Source organism: Echiichthys vipera (assembly GCF_963691815.1).
Source record: "Echiichthys vipera genome assembly, chromosome: 4".
NCBI classification, from domain to species: Eukaryota; Metazoa; Chordata; class Actinopteri; order Perciformes; family Trachinidae; genus Echiichthys; species Echiichthys vipera.
In genome coordinates this window covers 6,403,151-6,427,585 of record NC_139829.1, presented here as the reverse complement: position 1 = coordinate 6,427,585, position 24,435 = coordinate 6,403,151, and the positions used below count along the sequence as shown (strand labels likewise).

The 24,435-nt window shown below is 41.4% G+C and overlaps 1 protein-coding gene across 2 annotated transcripts in view; it reads right to left on the bottom strand.

Moving 5' to 3' along the window:
- The window catches only part of fras1 (Fraser extracellular matrix complex subunit 1), a 310,210-nt gene that overhangs the window by 76,091 nt on the left and 209,684 nt on the right, over positions 1–24,435 (bottom strand). For both annotated transcript variants that reach the window (XM_083913052.1, XM_083913053.1), the window contains exons 28-30: positions 16,565–16,888; positions 3,975–4,134; positions 3,605–3,783 (exon numbers count right to left, since the gene is read on the bottom strand). In XM_083913052.1, coding sequence (XP_083769178.1) covers positions 3,605–3,783; positions 3,975–4,134; positions 16,565–16,888 — 663 coding nt within the window. The remainder of the gene's footprint in view (positions 1–3,604; positions 3,784–3,974; positions 4,135–16,564; positions 16,889–24,435) is intronic.

The following is a 24,435-nucleotide window of genomic DNA, read 5'->3' as shown; positions in this document are numbered from 1 at the left end:
GTGTGGGGACTTTTTTCTCTTTCTTCCACTCTAGAAACTCAATCACAATCTCTCTGATTGGCACACTGATGGGCACACTATTTAAAAAAAAAACATGCTGGCTTGTGCATGATAGAAAATTCATACGTAGAGTGCCGTGCAACCTACTTCCTTCAGCTCGCAGAAGCAGAAGGAATTTCAAATCAGTGAGTTCTAACAACACACCCCACACTTCAATAAATAACATGGAGGACAATAGAAAATCACCACCTCCCTCGCCTCCTCTGCTTCCCTTCGCCTCCTCTGTTTTCCCTCGCCTCCTCTACTTTCCCCTCGCCTCCTCTACTGTCTTCTACTTCCCCTCGCCTCCTCTACTTTCCTCTGCCTTCCCTCGCCTCCTCCACTTTTCCTCGCCTCCTCCACTTTCTCTCGCCCCCTCTGCTTTCCCTCGCCTCCTCCACTTTCCCTCACCCCCTCCACTTTCCCTCGCCTCCTCCACTTTCCATCGTCCCCTCGTCTTTTCCTCGCCTCCTCCACATTCCCTCACCCCCTCCACTTTTCCTCGCCTCCTCCACTTTCCCTCGCCCCCTCTGCTTTCCCTCGCCTCCTCCACTTTCCCTCGCCCCGTCTGCTTTCCCTCGCCTCCTCCACTTTCCCTCGTCCCCTCCACTTTTCCTCGCCCCCTCCACATTCCCTCGCCCCCTTCACTTTTCCTCGCCTCCTCCACATTCCCTCGCCCCCTCTGCTTCCCTTGCCTCTTCCACTTTCCCTCACCTCCTCTGCCTTCCCACTTCCTGTCAAAATGATGACACACTTGAGAATTTAATTTGAATCCTGCACTGTGTAATTGAAATGCGTTTGCCTTGATATACAGAGCCAAAACGTGGGGGCTGGACAGAGGGAGAGAGAGAGATGATTAGATGTAGCTACGAGCTCTTGGCTGCCTCTCGTTTTTCTAATGGAGTCGAGGTGAAAGCTGAGACTGGCATGGAAACGCTCTAACTTGCGCGGTGATGAATGCTGCATCGGCTTCACCAGGATTGTCTCTGTTTTGGAGCCAATTTGCGAATAATTTGGGGTCATTAACACTAATCAAGATATGTCGTTACGGTTGATTTTGAGTGCCTGTGAGTCACACACAAAGTTTGGTGCCAAGGTCTTAAGTGATGGAGAAGATTTCACTTGAAGGAGAGTTGGCAGGGAAATGAGTGAGAGAGGACAAAAAGGAGACACATGCGAAAGTACTGAGAGATGAACAGACTGAAACTTATATAATAAAAAAAAACAATGGCTGGAGAACATATTTTACAGATTCCTGTAAAAGAGTTTTATAGATACAATGGTTATAAAATAAAATAATAATAGAGACAGAGGTGAAACCAGAGGTGAAAGAGAGAGACAGATACATGAGAGGAAGAGGAGGCAGGAAGAAATAAATCCAGCCAGAGGGAGACATATTGGAAAGGGACAGAAGTGGTAAACACAGGGGAACACGAGTAACTTCAAAGAACAGTCAAGGACGGCGACACACGTCTCTGTCACCGTCTCCTCCTCCTCTTCTTCTTTCAGGACAAGACGTTCTTATCAGCCCCCTGGGGTTGCCTCGTCTCGCACCGGATCCATTTTCTTTTATCAAATTATTTATAAATACAGTCGTAGTACTACACACTCAGCAAAAGATAAAACAACCGTGTCATCATGTGTTTATTTTGACAGTTCATTCCTCTTGAAACGATTTCATATAATGGTCTACTGTGGGTGGTCCCATAACTCATCTGTTTCCTTTGAGCTTTGAAAGTAACAAATACAGTACATTTCAATGATCAGAAGAACTGAATGAGCAAGTTTGGATGGAAGTTACTTGTTTACTTGTTTTGTTGTGGTAACGTACTGACCACATAACTTAGGTTTATATCTGTTAACTAATATTTGGTGTTCTACTGTATAAGGAACGTCATAATGTGAGATTTTGATATGACCCACTGCACTTTTAAGCCCAGTTCAGACCAAAGTTTCGCAACAAGACCAGTTGAAACTTGCAACTACTTGCAACGTGCAGGTCTGCAATGTGAAATCTGAAACCTGCCAGTTCACACCAGTGAGAGGAGGCAACACGGTGAATCATCTCCATAGCAACAACTCTCTGTACTTCTGCTCTAACATCTGACTTTTCAGGCTTTTTTTGTAGCTGGTTATAATTTGTAGCATTATGATATATAAATGAGGTCAGAGATAGTGAGCAACTTGCTACAGCTGCATTTCTAGTTGTGATTAAAAGGAGAAAATACTGCTTCCCTGATTCACTGCTTTGGATTACAGCGCTCTCTCTCCTTAAGGGGTCTTCACATGATGTTTGTGTGTTTTGCGCTGGGCTCACCGCGAGGTTGGGCGCAGAGACCCAGTAAACGGCTAAATCAACATTAGCATTAAAACATCCGCTCGTAATCTGCCTATTCACAGACCTGATGGGACTGCCATTTTCTTCTGAGATAGTGATACAACATTAATCCGGTTTGTGTCGCTCTCTGGTTGCCTAGGAAATGTCAACGTCACACTCCTTGGGCCCCTTCCTTGGGCGCTGCCGCCTCCTTCATAGGAAATGAATGGAACAGCCGATGCAAAACGTTTTTAGCGTGTATCATGTGTAGGGGCCTTTATTCATTCCATTCACTCTATCTCTTTCTCTTTCACTCTCACAAACGTACGTCGAGCCTCAGTCCAAAACGGCCTTTTCAACCAGCTGACCGTCTCTAAGTGACTTGACCAGCTGACTTTGCTGAGACTTAATTGGCTGTTGATACAGGTGACGTGTGTTACGTTCTTAAACCAGCTGCTGGAGATTTGAAAAGCTGAGTCTCAGGTGATAACATCAGCCGGTTTGAGTCCAGACGAGACGGGTCAGTTCACACCGCTGCAACTTTCACCTGCGACGCTCTAAAACAGTTTCGTCGCATTGCGGATCATTGGTCTGAACTGGGCTTTAGACGCCATGCTTTGCCAAACTGAATATTCATCTTCTACAACAACTCCCTGCTCATTTTAGACACAGTAAATGCTACACGCTGCAGATTTAAGGAGCTTTTTTTGTGATACTACAATTCCACATATAAAACAATCCAGCATACATTAAGTGACTCACGAGATTCATTTTCAAAGAACAATAATGCATGAATGAAGAATCCAAAGATATCGTAGCTTCTATAACTCTTATGGTTATGAAACTGCGATTAATCCTGACATCGCGAATCGAGATATGAAATTACATATCAGGGTAAAAGCTTTAGTATCGTGCAGCCCTATTTCTGTAAATAGTCTATTTATAACCAAAGCATTTATCAGTTATACAGTGAAGAAAAATATGACTGTGTTTCGTTGCATGTGGATTTAAGTGGTGCTGCTAAATTTGTGCTAGTGTTCCTAAAATATTAAGTAGTAAGCTCCGGTGTTCCCAGGGTAAAAAGTAAGTCTGGTGCCCTGAAAAATATGCTCCCTGTTACCTGTGTAAACGTGTTGGTGTAGACAGCTGTATTCATTCAAATGGAAGCATATTTACTTAAGCAGACACCAGTGAGACGGATGTCAGAGACACGTCTGGTGTTAACAGGGTATAAGAGTCAGCACTGACCTGGAACTGGAAGGAGTCGCTGTCTGTGGCACTCCCAAAGTGCCGGTACCAGACGGTGCCGTCGTTGACGTCCTGCTGAGTGAAGGAAGTTGTGGGCGTGAAGCCGCGGTCGTCGGTTAGCGAGGGGTGCCAGTCCTCTGCAGGGCCGTCGGCTGGCATGGACACCAGGACCACCTCACCTGAGACAGAGCAGGGTGGAGGTGAGGAACCGTTTCATCTCAGTTATTAATCAGCACACAATTATTATAACGACTGGGATTATGTTCCACAATAAGGGGTTTCATAAGAAGTGATGGGCTTTCATCTTGGCCCATAACCATAGTGGAATCTGTCACTTTCTTTACATGTGAGTGTAGTAAAGAGTTCGTACCATGTTTAGGTTTTCCGTCTGAGGCGAGGATGGTGTAGACGATGTGGTCAGTTCCGACTCCCTTGTAGTCAGCCTGCAGGTATTTTTTATCTAGTCGCACCATGCCTCCTTCCTTTACCCAGGTCGTCAGCGCAGACAGCATGTGAGGAGAGTCAGCAGCCTGAAACACACGCAAATATGACTTCACTGATAGTGTCGTGACTGAAAAAGGGTAATGACAGAGAGGAATGACATGCAACAAAGGTCCCTGAAATAGCAAATACTTTGTTAAGTATTATTCCATATAAGGCACAGGTTGTCCGACACACATTTTCTTTAAAGCACGCACATACAGTGTATTTTAGAAACAATAACCTCCGGATGACTTTCAAGGAACAAATAAAACAAAATCAAACCAAAGATGAACGTGTAATTTTAACAAAAGTGACTGAATGGGGCGGCCACTGGCACAGTGGTTAGAGCAGTTGGCCCATGTAAAGAGACTGAAGGTCCTCAAGTCAGCGGCCCTTTGCTGCATGTCTCCCCCCCTCTCTCTCACCCCATTTCCTGTCTGTCCTATCTAATAAAAGGCTTGAAAACTGCCCTAAAATAATAAAAGCAGTAAATGCGGTCAGAAAACTTTATGCCCTGTTACCTTATTAACTAGGACAGAGCATGATGTGGTAAAACAAAGGTAAGGAAATCCCTACAAATCAAACTTAGGTCCATGTTTCATTCATTTTATAATCCATAATTTCAACCATAACTCAAAACAAAGTTACTTTAAGAGTATTGTAAACAAAGAAAGCTCTAAATGGCTCCAACAGTCCCAGTGCTGAATCTTAAGGACGTTGCCACCCCTCTACCAAGGTGCTTCACAAACATGAATTTTAACCCTTGTAGCATTGTGGTTGTTTTCTTTTTGAGCACAGCAAGTGCTGCTCATTTTCATATAATTTAATTTGAGATTAACAAGATCCATTTATGTGATTTCCATTTCATAACCTCCGTCTGTCTACAGGATTCACTTTGAGACTTTGACAAGATGTTTTTTTTTTCCTAGAAAGTATTTATATCAAATATAAAAGCAGTCATGACCTGGATGTTAGCTTGAACAAAATGCTGAGTATAACTCCGACTGACTGACAAACCCCTGGTGGTGTAGGCACTGATATATGAAGAAGCAGACTCCTTGTTCCTCGGGTGCAGCCTGATGCCTTTTTCACTTTGTTTTGTCACATCTGCTGTAACCTCAGGATTGTGAGTTGTAAAGCTCTGTCAATCAGCAGCCGTGTCACCGGCGCTCTGAGCCCTGGAGTCAGCGTATCACTCTTAGCTTTTTGTATTCAAGAACTGACAGCACAATCACACTTATTTTTGTGATGCTGTATCGATCAGTGACAGAGAAACTCATCGTTTTGATCGCCCTCTCTCAACAGCAGAGAACAAAGAGCAGGATCAGCTGCAGACAGCACTCAGAGCTTTTGGATGAATCAGTGTTGCTCGAGGACATTTCAGCAGCTGTCAGGAAGGGGTTTGAAACTAGACCTCTTACTCTCTGACTCTGTTTCACCAAGCTGCAAAGATGAAAACAGGTATGACATACTTCTTTCGCATCTACATTATACTTATATCACCAACCTGGTATTTATTCAGGAAACCGAGGACCTACATTTTACGTGGGTGAAGTTAAGGAGCTGAAGTCATCCATCTTTCAAGAAATAGTTTATATGAAAAAAGATACTGCTTGGGCAACTCTTGACTGTACCGAAATCATATGTAAATTCCGAAACAAGGATATACATACTTCAAAAATCTTGTTTTGCACTGAAAAGCCGTCATTAGCTCACAGTTAAAGTACATAAGGCCACACTGTATTAAGTTCCTGACCCTAAATTCTGGCAGTCTCTAGGAGGTGGTGCTACATCCAAGTTCCCTGTGCTCTTCGGGGGACTTAATTCGGGGTAAAATGGAAATGTTGGAAGGCTCTGTGGTTTCAAGGTTACCAGCTCTCAAAAATTGGAAGCAACCCGAAGTTGTAGTATCATTTTTGTAAAAGTGGAACATTATTTAAGCCTGAACTCTGGAATAGGAATGGTCCACCAGTGCCTACATTGGTATTTTTGCTTAAGCTTAAAGCTCAAGTCATTAAACCAAATAATTTAATAAAAACTTGTAAATGGGGTTAAGTTATAAAGCATTATAACTTCTTAGTCCTTAATACAACTTTTAGAACAGGTGTTAATAATATTCACATCAGGTCAACACACACACACACACACACACACACACACACACACACACACACACACACACACACACACACACACACACACACACACACACAAACACACACAAACAAACAGTTGACCATTTCCTGCAGGAGATCAGCACAGTGGCAGAACCACTGTGGCAGCGGGTGATAATGGATTACAATAGTTCGCACAGGTGTGTGGGAAAGAGTGTGTGGCTGTCTGTGTTTGCAGATAACAACCTGACGGCCATCTGTGGCTCTTATGCCTGCAGCTCGGCCGATTCAAATCACACTATTTCAGTGAAGCAGTTGCAGCAGCAGCAGGTGAAGAACCACAGACGAGCAGCAGAGGAAACACATAAGTCAACACGGCAGACGTTTAACTCAGAGAACCACATCATCAAGGAGATTCTCAACCTCTCCTGATGAATTCCAAGGTCACTCAAGGACACTCACACCCCTGAACAGCACACTCTCAAAATGAAATAGGTTAGAGGATTTACACGTTTGCCAATACTCATGATTTCCCCTGACTTCTAATTCTTTGTAATGCAGCTGCACCCCCACTTTTCTAATTTTCTATCTTGAAAAACACAAATCTGATGAGTTTTGTTTGCCCAAGTGAGATTCATGCTGCCCCTTTAGATGGACTCGCAAAGTCTTATCTCCTCCAGACATTCAGGTGTAGGTATTTCTCTGCTTCTTCACTTGTTGGTGAGCAGCAATCTGAATTTGTTTGATGTAATTCCAGACTGACGAAACATGGAGGGCAGATAAGGTGGATAAACAGATTGTTGAGAGAAAATTGAGAAGGTGAATTAAAGAAATGTCAGAGAGGGACAGGGTTTGCAAAGATAGACAGTCACAAATTAAAACTCACTTAATTCACAGAACTGAGTGACTCCTTGTCAGAGGTGCTGATGGTCTGTGAGCTGCTGATATAATTGTAATTAGTGCTGGTGTAAAGCTTAAAGTAGTGTTAATGCAATGTTCCTTTAACAGGCTGTGAACGCTCATGCAGATGATGTATCAAAGCTAAATGATAAGTGATGAGGTCTTTAGTCAACTGGAAACGGATCAAATGTATAACCTATCCTGAACATAATGGCTGATTAAAAATATTAATAAAAACAATCAAGGCTTCTTGATGATTGTTTTAGGTTAAAGTAGAATAAAAAAGTTTGGTAACTGCATTTTATTTCTGTTCTAGGTTGTATCAATCAGGTCTAAAAACATAACAATGGATTCTAACATGATTTTTTTTCATTTATGAATCACCTCTGCATTAGTTAATAACGCATATCACATGCCATTCATCCAGGTTTGCTTTGCCATGACCACCTCACTCTGGCTCTGTGTCCCACCTCGGCCACCCCAGTCCTGGAAACGCCACTGACTATACATAGGACAGGTTTACAAAATATACTTTTGAAAAGTGAAAATTACATTTGCTTTCATTCGAAAAAAGGAATAGTATTTAAAGCTCTAAGTTCCAACAGAGATGAAGGATTCAGTCACAAAAATGAGGACTGACTTGCACTTATTTGAGACATGGCACCCTGGAGGCTTAACTTGAGACTAGGAAGAAAAGGAATTCAAATCTTGATTTGGACTTGAAGGGAAATATATTCATGGGGCTAAAATAGGGTCAGACAGAGACAGGCGGACCTTTACACCGACCACTTCAAAGGTCAACTTTCACACACGTGAATGACTTATAAATGAATGCAAAATGCATATTCTTTTGGAGACTTTGTGGCATGACTCGGTCTTGTCCTTTAGGACTTGAGGCCTGTTTTAAATATTAAAATCATTTCTGGCAGCCAGGCTATTCAAAAGTGAACTTCGGCCGCTGATACTGCATCTGACCCATTAATTATGTTATTATTATGTATTAATCCTGCTCCAACCTGTCTTGTATTATGTCATGTTGCCCTAGGATCATGGTTGGTCACCAAAAGTACAAACATTATTTGATCACCCATGTCCAATTGTGACTGGAGTTTATGCTACAGATGCATGTGCAACTATTTTGAAGACTCAATAAAAATGGTTTATTGTTGTACTATTTTCAATATATCTATAATGTAGGGTTTAAAATGGTAAGGAAGTGAGGGGTTGTTGGTGGGAATAAGTGAGGGCCATAGGCTGATGCTATATTTTTCACACTCTTACTGTATGTTGGCCGGAATCTATGTAAAACCAAAACAACATTATTCTCCTCCTCTGCTGCAGTGCTTTTGAGAACAAATGCATGAAAAGTGAATAATCAGAGACCTTTAAAGAGCTTTGAGCCAGCAGGTCTGAGATGGACTGTAAATAGAGTTGACGCTGGATGCAGAGCTTTTGGCTGCACTCCACAAAAACAGAAATAAATGACTTTGCCGAGATGGAGTCGGCATCATCCATAAAACATCGGCTAGCTGCCTGCTGGGATGGTCCTGCTGTTGTAATGACAATGACATTGCCATCTTTCATTATTCCATAATTCCCATAGGGGAGGGGTGAACAGTATGAGCTGATGGACATGTCAAACAGTAAGTGAAAGTCACAGGAAGGAGATTGAATCTTTATCAGCGACACATTCAAATTTAATCTCAATGAGACGTGCCGTTGTGGTGTCTGAAATCAGAGCATGCGGCCAAAGTAAACATCGGGACTGCCAGCTTCAACAGACACAAATCACAGCAATCAAAAACGTAATTACAGACTCGGGAGGTGGAGTCTCGCTAAAAAAAAAAAAAACTCAAAATAAATTATCATATTCTCTAACAAAGATGAAGGCAAGTGCACAAAGGGAGAAGAAACTCAAAAGCACTCAGTTTCCTTCTGCTGCTTGACAACAAAGCTGAGCTATTAGTCTCCCAAAGCTGGGCCGCTGATCAGAAAAAATATCTAATTCTCTTCCATTTCTGCAGAGGAGCAGAAGAGCTGAAGAGTGTTCTCCCCGAGACAGTAATTGAAAGCCAAGGGTCCGGCTTCCTATTCATCTGAGCTCTAGCTCAGCTCAGGGCTCAGCCCCAGAGTGCATCCATCAGAGGGTCATTAAGGCCTGATTAGTCCCCTGCTTAACAGCTCAGTAATCCAACTTTCAGGAAGCTTATTGTCCCCTTCACAGCCTGGCGTCGACAGCTTCTGCTGCCGCCTGGATGTTGGGCTTGGAAGTACAAAGAGTGCCACAGAAAGAACTATGCTCTGAAAACTAAAGATCCATTGGTTTGGGTTTGTAAAAGTCCAGGCAGAGCCAATAATCCCTCAGGGTTTTATTTTTGAGCATTGTGGAAGTCAGGGTTCATGCAGTCTCCGTTGAGCTTTAAGTGGATTCTAGGTTTATTGCATTGATGTCATTTTCTTTTCTTTTCTACGCCATTTCTCATTGTCCTGTGATCCGTTAGGTTTGCAGCTTGTTCCTGTGCACTTTCCAAAGTAGCTTCCTCAGCAGGATGCCTACACTGTTACAGCTACATTGCAGGAGTTGGAAGCAGCTCAACGTAGCAGCAGGAGGTTCAAACTTCCATTTGGACTTGATTACCCGAAAATCCTGCAAGGTGACATCAGTAAACCGCACACTGCATGTTCATGTTTACCACGCACAGCTGCTCTGTGATGCAATATATGAAAGGAAGCCGAGAAAACACAAGAGGATGGAGATGTAATTTTTCATGAGGGAAGCTTCCTCTGCAGTTGTGCTCTCTTGCTCATGCAGTTCACACTTTGTCAGCCAATTGAATGGACATTATCAGTTGATATCACTACCATAGATTTGAGGCAGAATGGCCCCACTCTGTAAGATGACGTAGTATGAAGAGCAACAATGGGAGGGAATAGGTTAAAAAGACTGAAACTCTGCATAAGGACGAATGTGACATAGTGCTAAAATCCACATAGGGAGGAGGGTCTGGGTGGTGGATGGTCCCAAAACACAGGACTTTCACCTGAAGGACCGGTGTTCATGTCCTGGAAGAATTAACCAAACCACCAACTTTTTTCTGATCTTAACAAAGTGGTTTTATTATCTAAATTTAACCGTCACCTTTTATTGTCTAAACTTAACTGTCACCTTTTGTTCTCTAAACTTAACTATCACCTTTTGTTGTCTAAACCTAACCTGTCACTTCTTCTCCTTCTTCTCCTTCTCCTTCTCCTTCTTCTTCCTTCTCTAACAGGTACTCCCCCCCAACCCTTGCTGGTTCCTTGTCTCTATTCTGTGGTGGTCTACCTGTGTAGACCAAGCGGGAGGCAACAAAGAGGAAGTAGGAAGACTGCTACTGGGACTCGTCCAAAAAGCCTTGGACATAAATCCTTGGGCGTTCTCCCAGCTTTCCATCACGCTGTCCATCCTGCTCTATCTAATGCACGACAGAATGCAGCATCAGGACATTTCACAGTAAATGGAGACTGGTATGTGTGTGTGAGTGGGATGTTATTGATTTACAGAAGGGGAAGAAGCAGAGGAGTTGAGCCTGAAGCACACCATCTGTATGCAGCCAGACAAACAGAGAGAGAGCTGCCCTCCAAAACCAAACTGTAGTGTCTGCGTGAGCAGAAAATACATCACTGGAAAGTTTCTCTGTTGACAGGACAAAAGTACAACTGGACAAGGAGGCGGGCTGTGTTTCAGTACCATGTGGAGGTTTCTGTTTCAATGATATGATATCTAAACCAAAGTTCAGTGCACTTACTATCCTGGACAGCTGAGATAGAAAGCAGAAGAAAACATCTAATATCTTAAAGTCTGTGTAGAAGTCAGGTACAGCATCTGTTAGATGTGAGACCTGACTAAAATCTGTCAATACACGGCATGATTGAAACAAGATACAAGAATAAAGACTTACAAACTGACTCACAGTAGAGCTGGTGTGGATTTGATGTAGTTGAGAATCCTGAAAGTCAGTGTTGCTTTAAGAATCAAGAACATCTACTGTAAGATTAAAAAACAATGGATTAAAGATATATTCTGTATACATTTTCATCTATTTCAGTGGTTGTCTTTCTTTGTACGTGCCATACCACCTGAGAAAATATCAGGCTCTCTAAGACCAATGTTCAAATACAGTAGTGTAGGCCGACACTATTCAGCTACAGACAGGAAGGTTTATTCCTAATCAGAAGATGATTTATTGTTGACGCTCTTCAGCCACAGCCAGACTGTATGAAGAGAGCATCAGAACTGACATGTCAGTGTTATTTTACCTTGGCTTACTATCTTCCATCCCAGTTTAGCTCTTGAGCATGACTAGCTAATTGAAACTAAATTATTACAGTTAATGCTAAACTTATTTAAATTTTCATTTCATAAACTATATTTATTTAGTAATTACTGTTTCCTTTTTTTATTTTGGAGATTCCTTCAAGTAGCACCAGAGAGAGCTTGAGTACCACCAATGGTACAAGTACCACAGTTTGAGAACCAGTGATCTATTTAATTGTCTGTTAAGTTCCTATATATCAAAGACTAAGTTAAAACAATGGTGATTGATGATATGAACCACTTCTACTTGCCTCCCCCCCCCCCCCCCCCCCAAATGCTTTTATTGAATTCTGCAGACAAGTACGCAGAAAAAGTATGACAGTTGTACAGAGCGTCTGCTTTAAGGTGGAAAACCACAGACCAGAACAGAAAAAACCCCAACATGAATCCCGCTATCCCTCCCAACAACCCACGTCAGATAGGGTCACAATAACTGACCGAATAACCAAATAACATGTAACATAGGTAGAAAGGCAAGGTAAAAGAAAAAAAACAACTAAAACTAATAGCAAAAATAAATAACAAAATAAATAAATAAAGTTTTCTCAGCATCATCAGGAGTAACAGTAAGACTGTTACTAATAAGAGCCAGCAGTGGGTCCCAGGTTTGATGGAAACCTTAACTTCTCTAACCTTAGACATTGTAAAATTTCACGGATCCAACCGTTGTGAGTCGGTGGAGAAACATGTTTCCATTTAAGGAGAATGTTACGTCTGGCGAGCAGGGTGGTAAAGGCCAAGGCACGTTGTGTAGCAATGGGCAGATTTTAGACGGAGGGAGCCCAAAAAGAGCAGTCAGAGGATTTGGTTCCAAATTTGTGTTAAGAGCCTGTTTGAGGGTTTGAAATATATCGGACCAAAATTCAAAAAGCTTCAAGCACGTCCAGAACATGTGTGCTTGGTCAGCTGAGGACTGCTTACAACGGTTACAAGAGTCACTGTGACTAGATTATATCTTAGCCAGTTTAGCGTTGGTGAAATGGGCTCTATGGAGCACCTTCCACTGTAACAGGCCGTGCCTGGCACAAATCGAGGATGAGTGGACCAGTTTCAGGATGTCCCTCCCCTGAACCTCAGTAATTACTACCCCCAAATCCTTTAACCATGCATTTTTAGGTGAGGTAGTGGGGACTGGGTTCAGAAGAGCAATCATATTATAAATGACAGATATCAGTCTTTTGTGTTGTACATTGAGAGACAGGAATTGGTCCATCTCAGCTTCAGGGGAGCTTCGGAAAATGTGGGAATTGCTTCGGGATAAAATGTCTCATTTGAAGGTACCGAAAAAAGGTGGCTATTATGCAGGCTTGATTTGTCCGACATAGATGCAAAGGACGCAAAAACACCTTTGTATATGTTTTTTGATTCTGCCAAATAAAGGCGTTAAGTTGATTTGTTCAGACAAATTGGGAGACGTTGAAAAAGATACAGAAACTTTGGTAGAATTACCATCTTAATCAGATTAACCCCGCCCATCTAGACAAGTCTGACTTGCACTTATCCAATAGCGGCTGAAAGTTCTTTTGAAAAAAGTCCCTGAAGGAGCTGGTGATAAACACCCCCAAATAATTGATCCCTTCGTCAGCTGTTTTAAAGGGGAATATGGATTGTGGGAGTGATCTCGCCAAGTTGTTGACTAAAAAATAACTCACTCTTCTGAATATTCAACTTATACTTGGCTTTTTACAGAGTATTCCAATATCTGTGTCTCTGGCCATGTTAGTGACGCTGATGACAGTGGTTGGTCTGCTGGTGGAGCTCGTCACTAACGGTTATGCTGCATTCACTTGTAATCGGAAATCTGGAACTTCCAATTTCAGTCAGGCTTGTAGTAAGGGCAGAAGTGTAATAGGAACATGTGTGTGTATGGATTTAAGTGGTTAACATATAGGGGATGAAATGGAAGTAGAGAAGTGAATGTGTGTCAATAAAGTCAAGAAACAAGGTATCTCTGTTATTACGGAGTACAACTTTAAGTATGTTATGAGGACTATTTACTTGACTCAAACATGTAATAGACCTTTCCTCGATTGCAATTTGCTAAAGAAGACCTGATAATTGATTTGGACTTTGCTTAAAATCCTGAAATCGTCTGTAAAATTTGTTATTATTATTATTATTATTATTTAGAGGAAAGTGCTGTTTGCACGTTAAAGAAGTGAGAATTCAACAAAATGTCCTCATTTTCCTTAATGCTCTTACTGTCAAGGTCTGAAATGACTGAAGTACAAACACCCACACACACACACACACACACACACACACACACACACACACACACACACACACACACACACACACACAAACACACACACACACACACACACACACACACACACACACATTCAAGTCTCTAATGCTCGTCTGTCTAGACATCTTCAATATTGGACATGTGTCCTGAATCATCTCCAGTTCTGTCTTTCCCCCTCTTTTGGTCGAGGTGGCCGGCGCTTGTTGCCAGATAATTGCGTCCCTGTCATAAAAGCCTCCCCAGAAGCGATGACAGGTGAAGGATAACGGCTGCCATTTCAAAAGGTCTGACCTGCTCTTTGTGTAAACACGCAGGGCTCAGCCTGTGTCTCCAGAAAACTGTTTTCAGGGATATAGCCGACAGAGCTCAGAGACCTCAAGTACAATGAGTGAGATTAATGCTAAAGCTGAGGCAATTAAAGGAGCTCAGAAGAGAACAGTGGAATGTCCAAAATGTTTAGACATCAAGTCAGAGAATAAATATGGTCACTCAACTGTATAGCAACGTAAAAAAAAAACTTAAAAATCAAATTTTATCTACAACTTCTGCACATAAATGCACTTTTAAAAATCTGCTTTACAGCAGTCGAATGCAGTTACCTTGAATCCGACTGCTTCAATCTTGTATTCATGAAATATTTTTCTCTTTTCCTAACTGTTGAACTTTGAACTCTTGGAGGGAATATACAGAAATCCGTCCTTGAGTAACATGAACGCGGCTTGGTATTTATTCAATTGAAAACAGATTATTACTATAAAAGTATTTTCACTTCTGCGTATAAAAGTGCTTTCTGCTACCAGAGGAATATTTATCCACTAAGTGAGCCCTGAAATGGATAAAAATGAGAAAGACATCATGCTGTCCCTAAGAATCCTTTAGAATTAACAGTAAAACTGGTTATAGATCACCACAGTATGCTCATGACACAAATGGCTGTAATTATATAGGTGATTTTTGGTGGATTTGTCAGCAGGTTCACTTATTGTAACACAGTTTTTGTGAACTTATGAAGTCTGGCTCCTCCAACAAGATGATATGTTTGAAAAAAATCAATTAGTGTTTTTTTGTCTCCTTTCCTGTCTGAGTTACAGACAGGAAAGGTAAATTTGTGAAGAGCTGCTGCAACACATCATTCAGTATTAATATTGGATCAATGCAGATATTTTCCTCTGCAGAGATGTTTGAACTGAACCACTGAGCAGCAGGATGAATCTAAAAACAATACTCTAGTATATTTGTTATTTCTATTGTTTATTTCGTGTTTAAATTTTAATTTTAGTTGTAAGCCAGAGACAGTTTTCTCCACCAGCACAGGCCTCTTTCACAAGGGAAAAAATCTTTCTAGTATAGAAACAAACTACTAACAAACCCTTTCCTGACAGTGATTGATGGCCAGAAACAGTGGAGTATTTTGGAACTATACAAGGCAACAAACTGACATTATAAAGTAATACTGACATGGTGAACAAGAAAAGCCAGCAATGCCTCTTTTGTCTCAGGAAGCTCTCTCTGCTGGTACCAATCACAAAAATGTACTCAATAAGGCGGTTTGATGTCTGCAGAAAAATAACTAGAAACCCTGCAAGATCTTTACAACAAACAGAAACATTAGAAAGCAGAATAATTATTTCAAGATTGTTCCCATCCTTTACATCAGCAGCTCATCAGATTTCCACTCACTAAAACAAATACATTAAGATACTCTGCTCCTCCGCTCCCTTCACTGGCTTCCTGTAGCTGCTCGCATCCACTTCAAAACACTAGCACTTGCTTATGGTGCTAGTACCGGATCAGGCCCAGCTTACATCCAGGACATGATAAAACGCTATACCCCAGCCCGCCCTCTCCGCTCTGCATCGACAGATCGTCTTGTCGCTCCCTGACTGAGAGGAACACAGAGTCACTCGACTAAGTCACAACTGTTTGCCGTCCTGGTTCCAAAATGGTGGAACGAGCTCCCCATCGACATTGGGAAGGCAAATCTACACATCTTCTGCTGCAGGCTAAAAACGCAATTATTTGGACTGCACCTTGGTTAAGGAGATGATTTATTAAGAAAAAGCACTTATATGTAGCAGTCTAAAGATAAACACACTTACTTAATGACTTGCTCTTCTGGTTTGTACCCTAATTGTTGAATGCACTTATTGGAAGTCGCTTTGGATAAAAACATCAGCTTAATGAAATGTAAAACACTCTTTCACGAGACTAACTAAGACTAAACTAACTCTAGACCAAGACTAAACTAACTCCGGACTAACTAAGACTGAACTAACTCTGGACTAACTAAGACTAAACTAACTCTGGGCTAACTAAGACTAAACTCACAGGACTAACTAATACTAAACTAAATCTAGACTAACTAAGACTAAACTAACTCTGGACTAAGTAAGACTAAACTAACTCTAGAATAATTAAGACTAAACTAACTTTGGACAAACTAATGTGAAACTAACTCTGGATTAACTAAGACTAAACTAACTCTGGACTAACTAAGACTAAACTAACTCTGGACTAACTAAGATTAAACTAACTCTGGGCTAACTAAGACTAAACTAACTCTGGACTAACTAATACTAAACTAACTCTAGACAAAGACTAAACTTTCTCTGGACTATCTAATATGAAACTAACTCTAGACTAAGACTAAATTATCTCTGGACTAACTAATACGAAACTAACTCTAGACTAAGACTAAACTATCTCTGGACTAACTAATACGAAACTAACTCTAGACTAATACTAAACTAACTCTGGACTAACTAATACTAAACCAACTCTGGACTAACTAAGACTAAACTAACTCTAAATATAAATATCATGAATCTCCCATGATGCCTCTCTGTCCTTCTTACCTTCTTATTGATGTGTACTTGGAGGAGAATATTCTTGTAGCTGTGGCCGTCGTTGACCTGCAGCACCGCCCTGTCTTCTGCCCCCTCTGAGCCGTCGTGGATGTACTGGATCTGTTCCCGTGACAGCTCCTCCAGCTTGAATCGGCTGAGAGCCCTGTCACCGTGGAGACGGGTCAGCCGGCCGTGGCGGGGCGGTTCAAGGACCATGACCAAGACATCGGCTGGGTTATCAGGGTCGTCGACCTGCAGGACTGACTTGGTGATGATTGCCTGGGCGCCACGGCCCTCCACAGATAAAGGAGCAAGGGTCACGACCCTCGGAGCCTGGAAATGATTAAACGGAAGAGAGATACACGGATAATCAGATAGACAGACAGATCCTTGCAACACTTTGTTTTCATGGTAAAAAGCAAAGTTTCTGTGTCAGTGTGAAACTTTTAAAGGCTGGCTGAGAGCACAGCAAGATGACAAAGCAATTTCTCCCAAATGTAAGTTGGTGGTGGGGCATGCTGTCCCGCTGCCGAGGGAAATGAAGAAGATGAACGTGAGGTTAAGCAGGGCGCCTCATTAAGCTGCACTCAGCCGTACCTGGACGCTCACCGCGGTGGCAGGGACGCTTCATCACGCTAACATAGTCGTTTCAGGAGCACCGGGGAGAGCAGGAGGCCTCCTATTGTGGGCAAGGGTTTGACTTTATCCAGAGCTCACTGTGGCGCTCTCTGCCCGACTTTGTACCTCAGTGCTTGTGTAAAAGGGATATCGAGAATTAGAAGTGCAGAGCAGGGATATTAATATACTATATTATAGTAAAGTCATTTTGGCCGGTCCTCCCTTCTCTGAGGCACCAGACTGAATAAGAACTAGTTCCGTTTTTTTTGCAATTTTTTTTTACAGAAAAAAAGAGATAAAGCCCAATTAATTCATATCTTGGATATTATAATTGAAACTCTCTTTACATTTGAAAGTTACCCTCATGTGCCAAACCCACTGACAATCAACATTAACTCTGCAACTCTATGTAGCTTTTAGCCCCATTTTACTTGGGGCCGAGCTGTGATTAACCCACCTTACGCCACCTGCCCAGCACCAAATGGCAGCCAGACAACATCAGCAACAAGCTGGTGAAGACACTGGAAGAACTAGAAGCCAAAGATTTCTAAGGAGTTGGTGGAGACCAAATCTCTCCAAACAGATTCTATATACGAATGTAGAATCTGTAGGCAACAGAAGAATTGGGGAGCAGAAGCGGTCTGGTTTCTGTTTGTAGCCCAAGTAGTATTGGCCAATCACGTTTGAGCAAAAGCTGATACTGAGTTCTACTAAACTAAAGTCTTTCCTACTGAACACATCACAGTTTAACCGGTGAGATAAATGTTACACTCTCTGCTAGCACAGCACACATTGTTGTTTGCCTGTGTAGAATAAATGAGATGTCATCGCAGGATAAATGACAAAAAAAATGCAAAACAGTGGCCAGTGACAGCACAGTGCAACTAAGTGTGTAGGCTGCTGTTTAAGAGTGGTGAAGAAGAACTAATTTTTCCGGGAAAATGGATGTTTAGTCTGAGTGAGTACATCTTCTTGGGGCTAAAACATTCCAGATGAACTCTACCTTTGAGCATGGAGTTAATTAGTGATAGATATATTATCGGCTGACGCCTTTTAAAGTTCACTAAGTTCAATAAAGCTTTTTTTTAAAAACTGAGACTCGTAACATATCCGTATCTTCATTGGCTAAGGCTTAAAAATTATTCAGTGTAAAATTATAAAATCATTATTATTATTAGCTAGAGAAAAGAAGTGCATTTGCATCTTCTGTGTGTATGTTTTTGAATATCTAACACAAACACAAACTAAAAGGCCAAACAACAGCAATGATGCAGTTCATTTCCATATGACTCTCTGCCAGAAGATATTAGCAGGGCAGCTTGGCAGCGATGGAGGCGCAGGTAGAGAGGCATGGGCCGTGTAGACGCCACTCTGCCATGTTCCTATATCAAACCAGTTTTCAGGCCGGGACCTCCGAGCTGCTCAGCAGGGCTCGACTTCAATTTGTTGCCTTGGACGGCTTCTGGATGAGCTCCAACCCTTTGCCATTACAGCAGCAGCTTAAGTAAACGGGGGATGGAAGAAACAAGCTGGCGCCGGAAGAAACAAATGACTTGGGGGAAATCACACACACACTCACACATACCCTGTGTCATCACTCCTGCAAGAGGAAGACAAAAGGTTTTGGATGTGTTGGCGGGGGCTGCAGGTGTGTGTGTGTGTTGCTTTTAAATTGTGCAAAGACATGCCGGCTCTCCCCTGAGGCAGACAAAAACAAACACACTCAGGTGGGAGGCCTTTTAGGTGAAGTTCATGTTTGGGAGAAGCTGTCGTCACCCGTGGGGCTCATGGGGCCCTGCAGCAGACGAAGAAGCTAGCTTGTGCTGCTTCCTGTTTTGATTTTTTTTGTTATTAGTTTGTAAATGTTTGTTTTACCTGCTGTGATCATGATGGTTGGCGTTTCATCCACTTGTCTGCTAAACCCGTAGCTATGTCACGTAAATAAGGTAAGTTATGTATGAACTATGATCTGTTCATGAACCTAACCAAGCAGTTGTATGGCTAAAACTAATCAAACTCCAACCATTTCCCAGCGTTAACATGTTTAACGTGGCGATCGTTACGTTTATGTGATCTGCTGCCACCAACAGAAACAGAGGCGTTCATTCATGCTCCTGTGGGATGTAGGTCAGGTTTGCACTAATTTCCTGGTAGTACTAATTTATTTATTTATCTAAAGGGGCAAAACAAATAGATAACAGAAATCATCATGACACTTCCCCAGTTTATAACTGACATCAAGACTATTCTTTTTCTTTTTAATTGTTTTCTGAAATGTTGATTAATTAAATTCATAAATATGTACTAATTTGCATACATGTCCAGAACAGAAATGTGAACATGGTATAAGGTCAGGTTTCAAATTCTTGTTTCATTTTGTTGACATATTAGAGAGAAAACATAGTCAACAGCCATAAAAATACAACAATTTTCTCCATGTTTTTAGGAATAAAATGTTCAGGCTATGAATAATATATGAACAAAGCCCTCTGCAAAAACCTTCAGAATATAGAGAGGAATGCAACTGGAATGCCTGGTGTCTAAGTGGAGATTTCTGGTGAGAAAAACTCTTTTTGAGAAATCTGCCTTTAAAGATATGGATTGTACAATTCATACATTTTGACAAACTACAGGTGAATAGGGTAAACATCTTAAACTAACAGATCTCACCAGGAAACTTCCCCAATTATAATATTACAAGTTTTCTGAAATGTTCTGTTTAAATATGCAAATGAGTCCTTATCTAATGCTAACTTTTGTTGAATTCAAGAAAAAACTACGTACACAAACACACAGTTTAGTAAAATGTGTATTTTGGATGTTTTCTTTCCACCAGACTGGAAGAAGACATGTTAAGGAAGCAAAATCTTCACAAAATTAACAAAAGACCAGTACATGAACAAATGATGTTTTTGCATGAAATGTCTCTCCTTTAATGCAGACCTTATAGGTCTTGTATAATGTATGCATTGTATACGGCTGTGTGTGACTGCTGTCCTCTGTAAATTTGTGTTTTTAATCAGGCTCGGGCCCAAACTGCTGCCTCGGTTCAGGCTCCGGTTGGGCCGGGCCAGAAAGCTCTAGTTAGGGGTAGGGGCAAACAACCTATGTGGTGGTATGGGTTGGAGGACTTAACGTAAAAAAAAAAATAATGCTATGAATTTTAAATAACAATGGGCTTAAATCCCAGCGTGTTCTGTAATGAACACTCTCGACTCACTCCTGTCACCATTCTGAACTTCATCAACAACAAACAAAAAAATTCATTGCAGCAGGTTTCCCACCACTGATTGACAACTAAGGACACTGCACAAAGTCCAGAGCTGGCTGCCAAAGATATCACCAGATAAAAGAGAAGCAAAACGTCTCAGAAACGTAAAGGGTGCTCCTTTTAAGGGAAAAATGTAGACTACGAAAGCCCTGAGTGATTTCTGTGTGTGTGGGTGGGGGGGTCCACCTCTTTATGAATGCCATTAGCAGATAGTGGACTCTGAAAGCTTTTTCTCAAAAGAAGCAGTCAGAAGAGGGGAAGGCTATCCGCAGCTCAGATCTTTCATTCCTGAGGCTATTGCACTCTAAGGTGCCTGCTGGCTGGAGATCTGATGGAGATTTCAATCAACTATTTCTCTCTCTCTCTCTCTTTTTTTTTTCTTTTTTTCATATTTTTCATACAGGGAGGGCTGCATAAGCACAGATGGTATTTTTCTCTATGCCATCCTGCTTGATAGTCTACCTGTTCAAATGTGCCTTTTGCATTTACGGAGAATATGCAATTTAGTTTGTTTGTGACGGCTCTGGCTACATTCACATCAACGCAGACATACCTGTGTTTGTTCCCCGTCTCCCTATATACAGCATGTTGTGCGTCTGATATTTAGGTTTGAATACACTGAATGGATTTTTTTAATAAAAGTCTACAACCTTGACATTTCCTGTAAGACTGCCTGTAATACAAATGTACAAATACTCAAAAGATTTATATTTTCAAAGAAAAAGGCGAGGTGAATTTATGGGGATATGTCTTTGTAGCACCGGAGTAAACAACAACAACGCAGAGAGTTGAATCACAGTTTGTGATGCTCTTTGAAGTGGAGTGAAAGCAGAAATCACATGAAACTCTGTGGCTGCGGATTTCATCTTTGTGACGTGTCTGAGGCATTTTCTTGGAGTGAAGGGGTTCAAAAATGGAAAAAAAACAGCAGTTTGTTCTCAGACATGACCGTAAATTGAATGGACTAGACGATGGAGATTAAGTCTCGTCTTGGAGAACCCAACAAGTTCTCATGCTGTAACTTAAAGACAACGAGTTCTCTGATCTGCCACCTTAATACCAAAGGTTTCATTAAGTTTAGGCAACTTCTTGGTTAAGGTTAGGGAGGTAGTGCTGTTGGTTGGGAGAGGACTGTCTCACTTTGTCACTACAGCCCCTTTCACACATGCAATGTGAATCTGAACAGACCCCGTGGAGTTGTAGTCGTCTCAGTTGGACTGGACATTAAGCTCCCCAGTGTAAAGTCTGTAAAATGTCCGATTGAGCCCATGTGTGAATAGAGCAAACAACCTCATACTACTTAATTATAAGTCATTATTATTATTAGTTTGCATGTTGTCCCTGTGACTGCGCAGGTTCTCCCCAGCTTTCTCCCACAGTCAAAAGACATATTAAGTTAATTGATGACTCTAAATTGCCCATGGGTGTGAATGTGATGGTGAATGCTTGTCTGTCTCCGTCTGTCTCTATGTGCCCTGTGATAGACTGGCGTACTGTCCAGGGTGTACCCAAACTTACACCCGATGTCAGCTGTGATCTGCTCCGTCCCCCCGCGACCCCGATAGGGACAAGCAGTTGAAGATGCTGAATGGAGGCTATGTGATGGAACTTACAATTGAAATGTTTTGGGCTTTAAAACACAGAACAACACATTCTTCCTCTCCTGGTGATGCTGAGGTTCTTTATCTGAACATGCAGCATGTTCAGCTCTAGAAACACACAGAGACGTTGTACATCCCTTCATAAGCATGATATTAAAGTATATCCTGCTCCTTTGTTGTCCTATCCTGTGATATAAGTGTGACTAATGTTACTGCCTTACCTTGTATGCTGACTTACGTTTTCATGTTCTGTATTAGAAGCAAACTGCCCTCAGCACTGGGTCTGTCTCCCTACCAGCCTATGTGGTATGTGCCTGAGACGGGCCTTTTTCTGCAGAAAAATACTTTGAAAATACTACCACGGAGGAAAGCCAAACTTGTTTGGTGTCTAATCTTTGTTGACAGACTTCTTCCATAACAGCTATTAAATAATTAATAAACTCTGCTCCTTTTCTGGTGAGGACAGTCAGTGAACAGAAAGTCGTCCAAAACAAGTCATAAAGATGTCCAGAGTGAAAGTCTTTTCTGGAAGCTGTTTTGTAACCTAACTCTGTTTGTCAGTGGATGTCTAGAAGTAGCTCTGGCTGATGTCATTTCTAAACTAATTCTGGCACCACTGGACGTCCAGATTATAGCCTGTGGGAACGGTTTGTCTGTTTGTTCGTCCAGACTTTGGCACAACGGAAGTGACACCACAGACGTTTATGATCATCCCTGGATCTGTGGACTCTGTTGAAAGCAGCTCAAGCCCCACCTGCAATTTAATAATTAACTCTTAATGTATGTTATTTCTGTTTTAGTGGTGTTTTAATCTTCTTACATTCACACATTTAATTTTTTAAATGTCTGTTTCCTTGTTTATTTTGTAAATCACTTTGTGACATTCTGCTCTGGAAAGACGCTTAATGAATAAATTTATTTATTATTTACTGACTGACACACCCTGCCTCACCACACCAAGTGTGTCACGTTGCACACGTTTGTTGCACTGATATAACTTTACTGTATGAACCGGGACACATTCTTACACTGGTGCTAAAGACTTATAAATGGTGTGTTTGAAAGAAAGCTGGTGTTCAATATTGTCAAAACACATTCTCCAGCATAGAGCTCTGTGCATAAATTACTGCTCTTTCCTTATCAGCTGCTTCTGCTAATATTATCACAGAAAGCTGAGCTAATCGTGATGGTATAATTGAGCGCCCCCCCAAAACACACTCGAACACTGAAGCTCCACTCAATCACCATCTGCAAGCAGCACGCTGAGCTCTGCGCCTGCACCACTAATTTACTCGGGACTCAGGCAAATTTAAGAAAGCAGTCACGTATGCCAACAAAGTGGGTCTTGTCACTGCAGAGACCTTGAAAAATAAAACCATTTGCAATGTTTGCTAAACACTAAACAGGGACTTAGGAAGCCGTTTTTTCTCACCTACATAGATTATATTATTATGTATAATCTATAATAATTATTTATACTAATACACTAAACAAAAGACACATTTTGCTGGGTAGTGTCAGTGACGGATATGGATGATTTAGTTTTTCCTGATAAAGACAAACGGAGCATTTTCCACTCAGGTAATTGCATCATCACTTCAATTTGTTGCACACGTTTTCAGTTCTGCTCCTATCTGTCAGCCGTCTGCCACTTTGTCCCCTATGCTGTCTCTATCGCACACACACACACACACACACACACACACACACACACACACACACACACACACACACACACACACACACACACACACACACACACACACACACACACACACGCACATGCTCACTGTGTTCCACAAAAAAATAAGATCGATAGATGGGGTATTTTGTGATCCTGTATTAGAGGGAAGTAATTATTTAGCCCCTGACTCATGTGATTATTTATTCAGCTACATAATGTAATCAATCTAGTTAGCTTAATATGCTATCTAGTTGTAAACTAGTTGCTCTGCGCTCTATTAAGCTATTACAATTGTCCTCTAATGCTGCTCCATCTCCCCCTTTTTTTCTATACAACTGATGTGCAAATAAAGTTATGTTGTAACTTAATGGATTTTACTATTATTATTTTTTGTTATATATATATATGTATGTGTGTGTGTGTGTGTGTGTATTTTTAGTTGTGTTATGTCAAAGCACTTCGTAAATTGCTGTTTTTAAAGGTGCTATACAAATCAAGTTATTATTATTATTATATGCAGGGCAGATATTAATAGTCAGAGTAGTATAAATAACTAGCTGGGCAGCCATCTATGTTATTATGTAAATGCCTCAACGCTGCTCCTCTTTACTAAACTAATTTTGTGCAAAAGCCAAATATGACATCACTGTATAGTGCATGAAGTGCTCAGTCATCTTCTGAAACCCGGCCCATATGAGATAAAGCG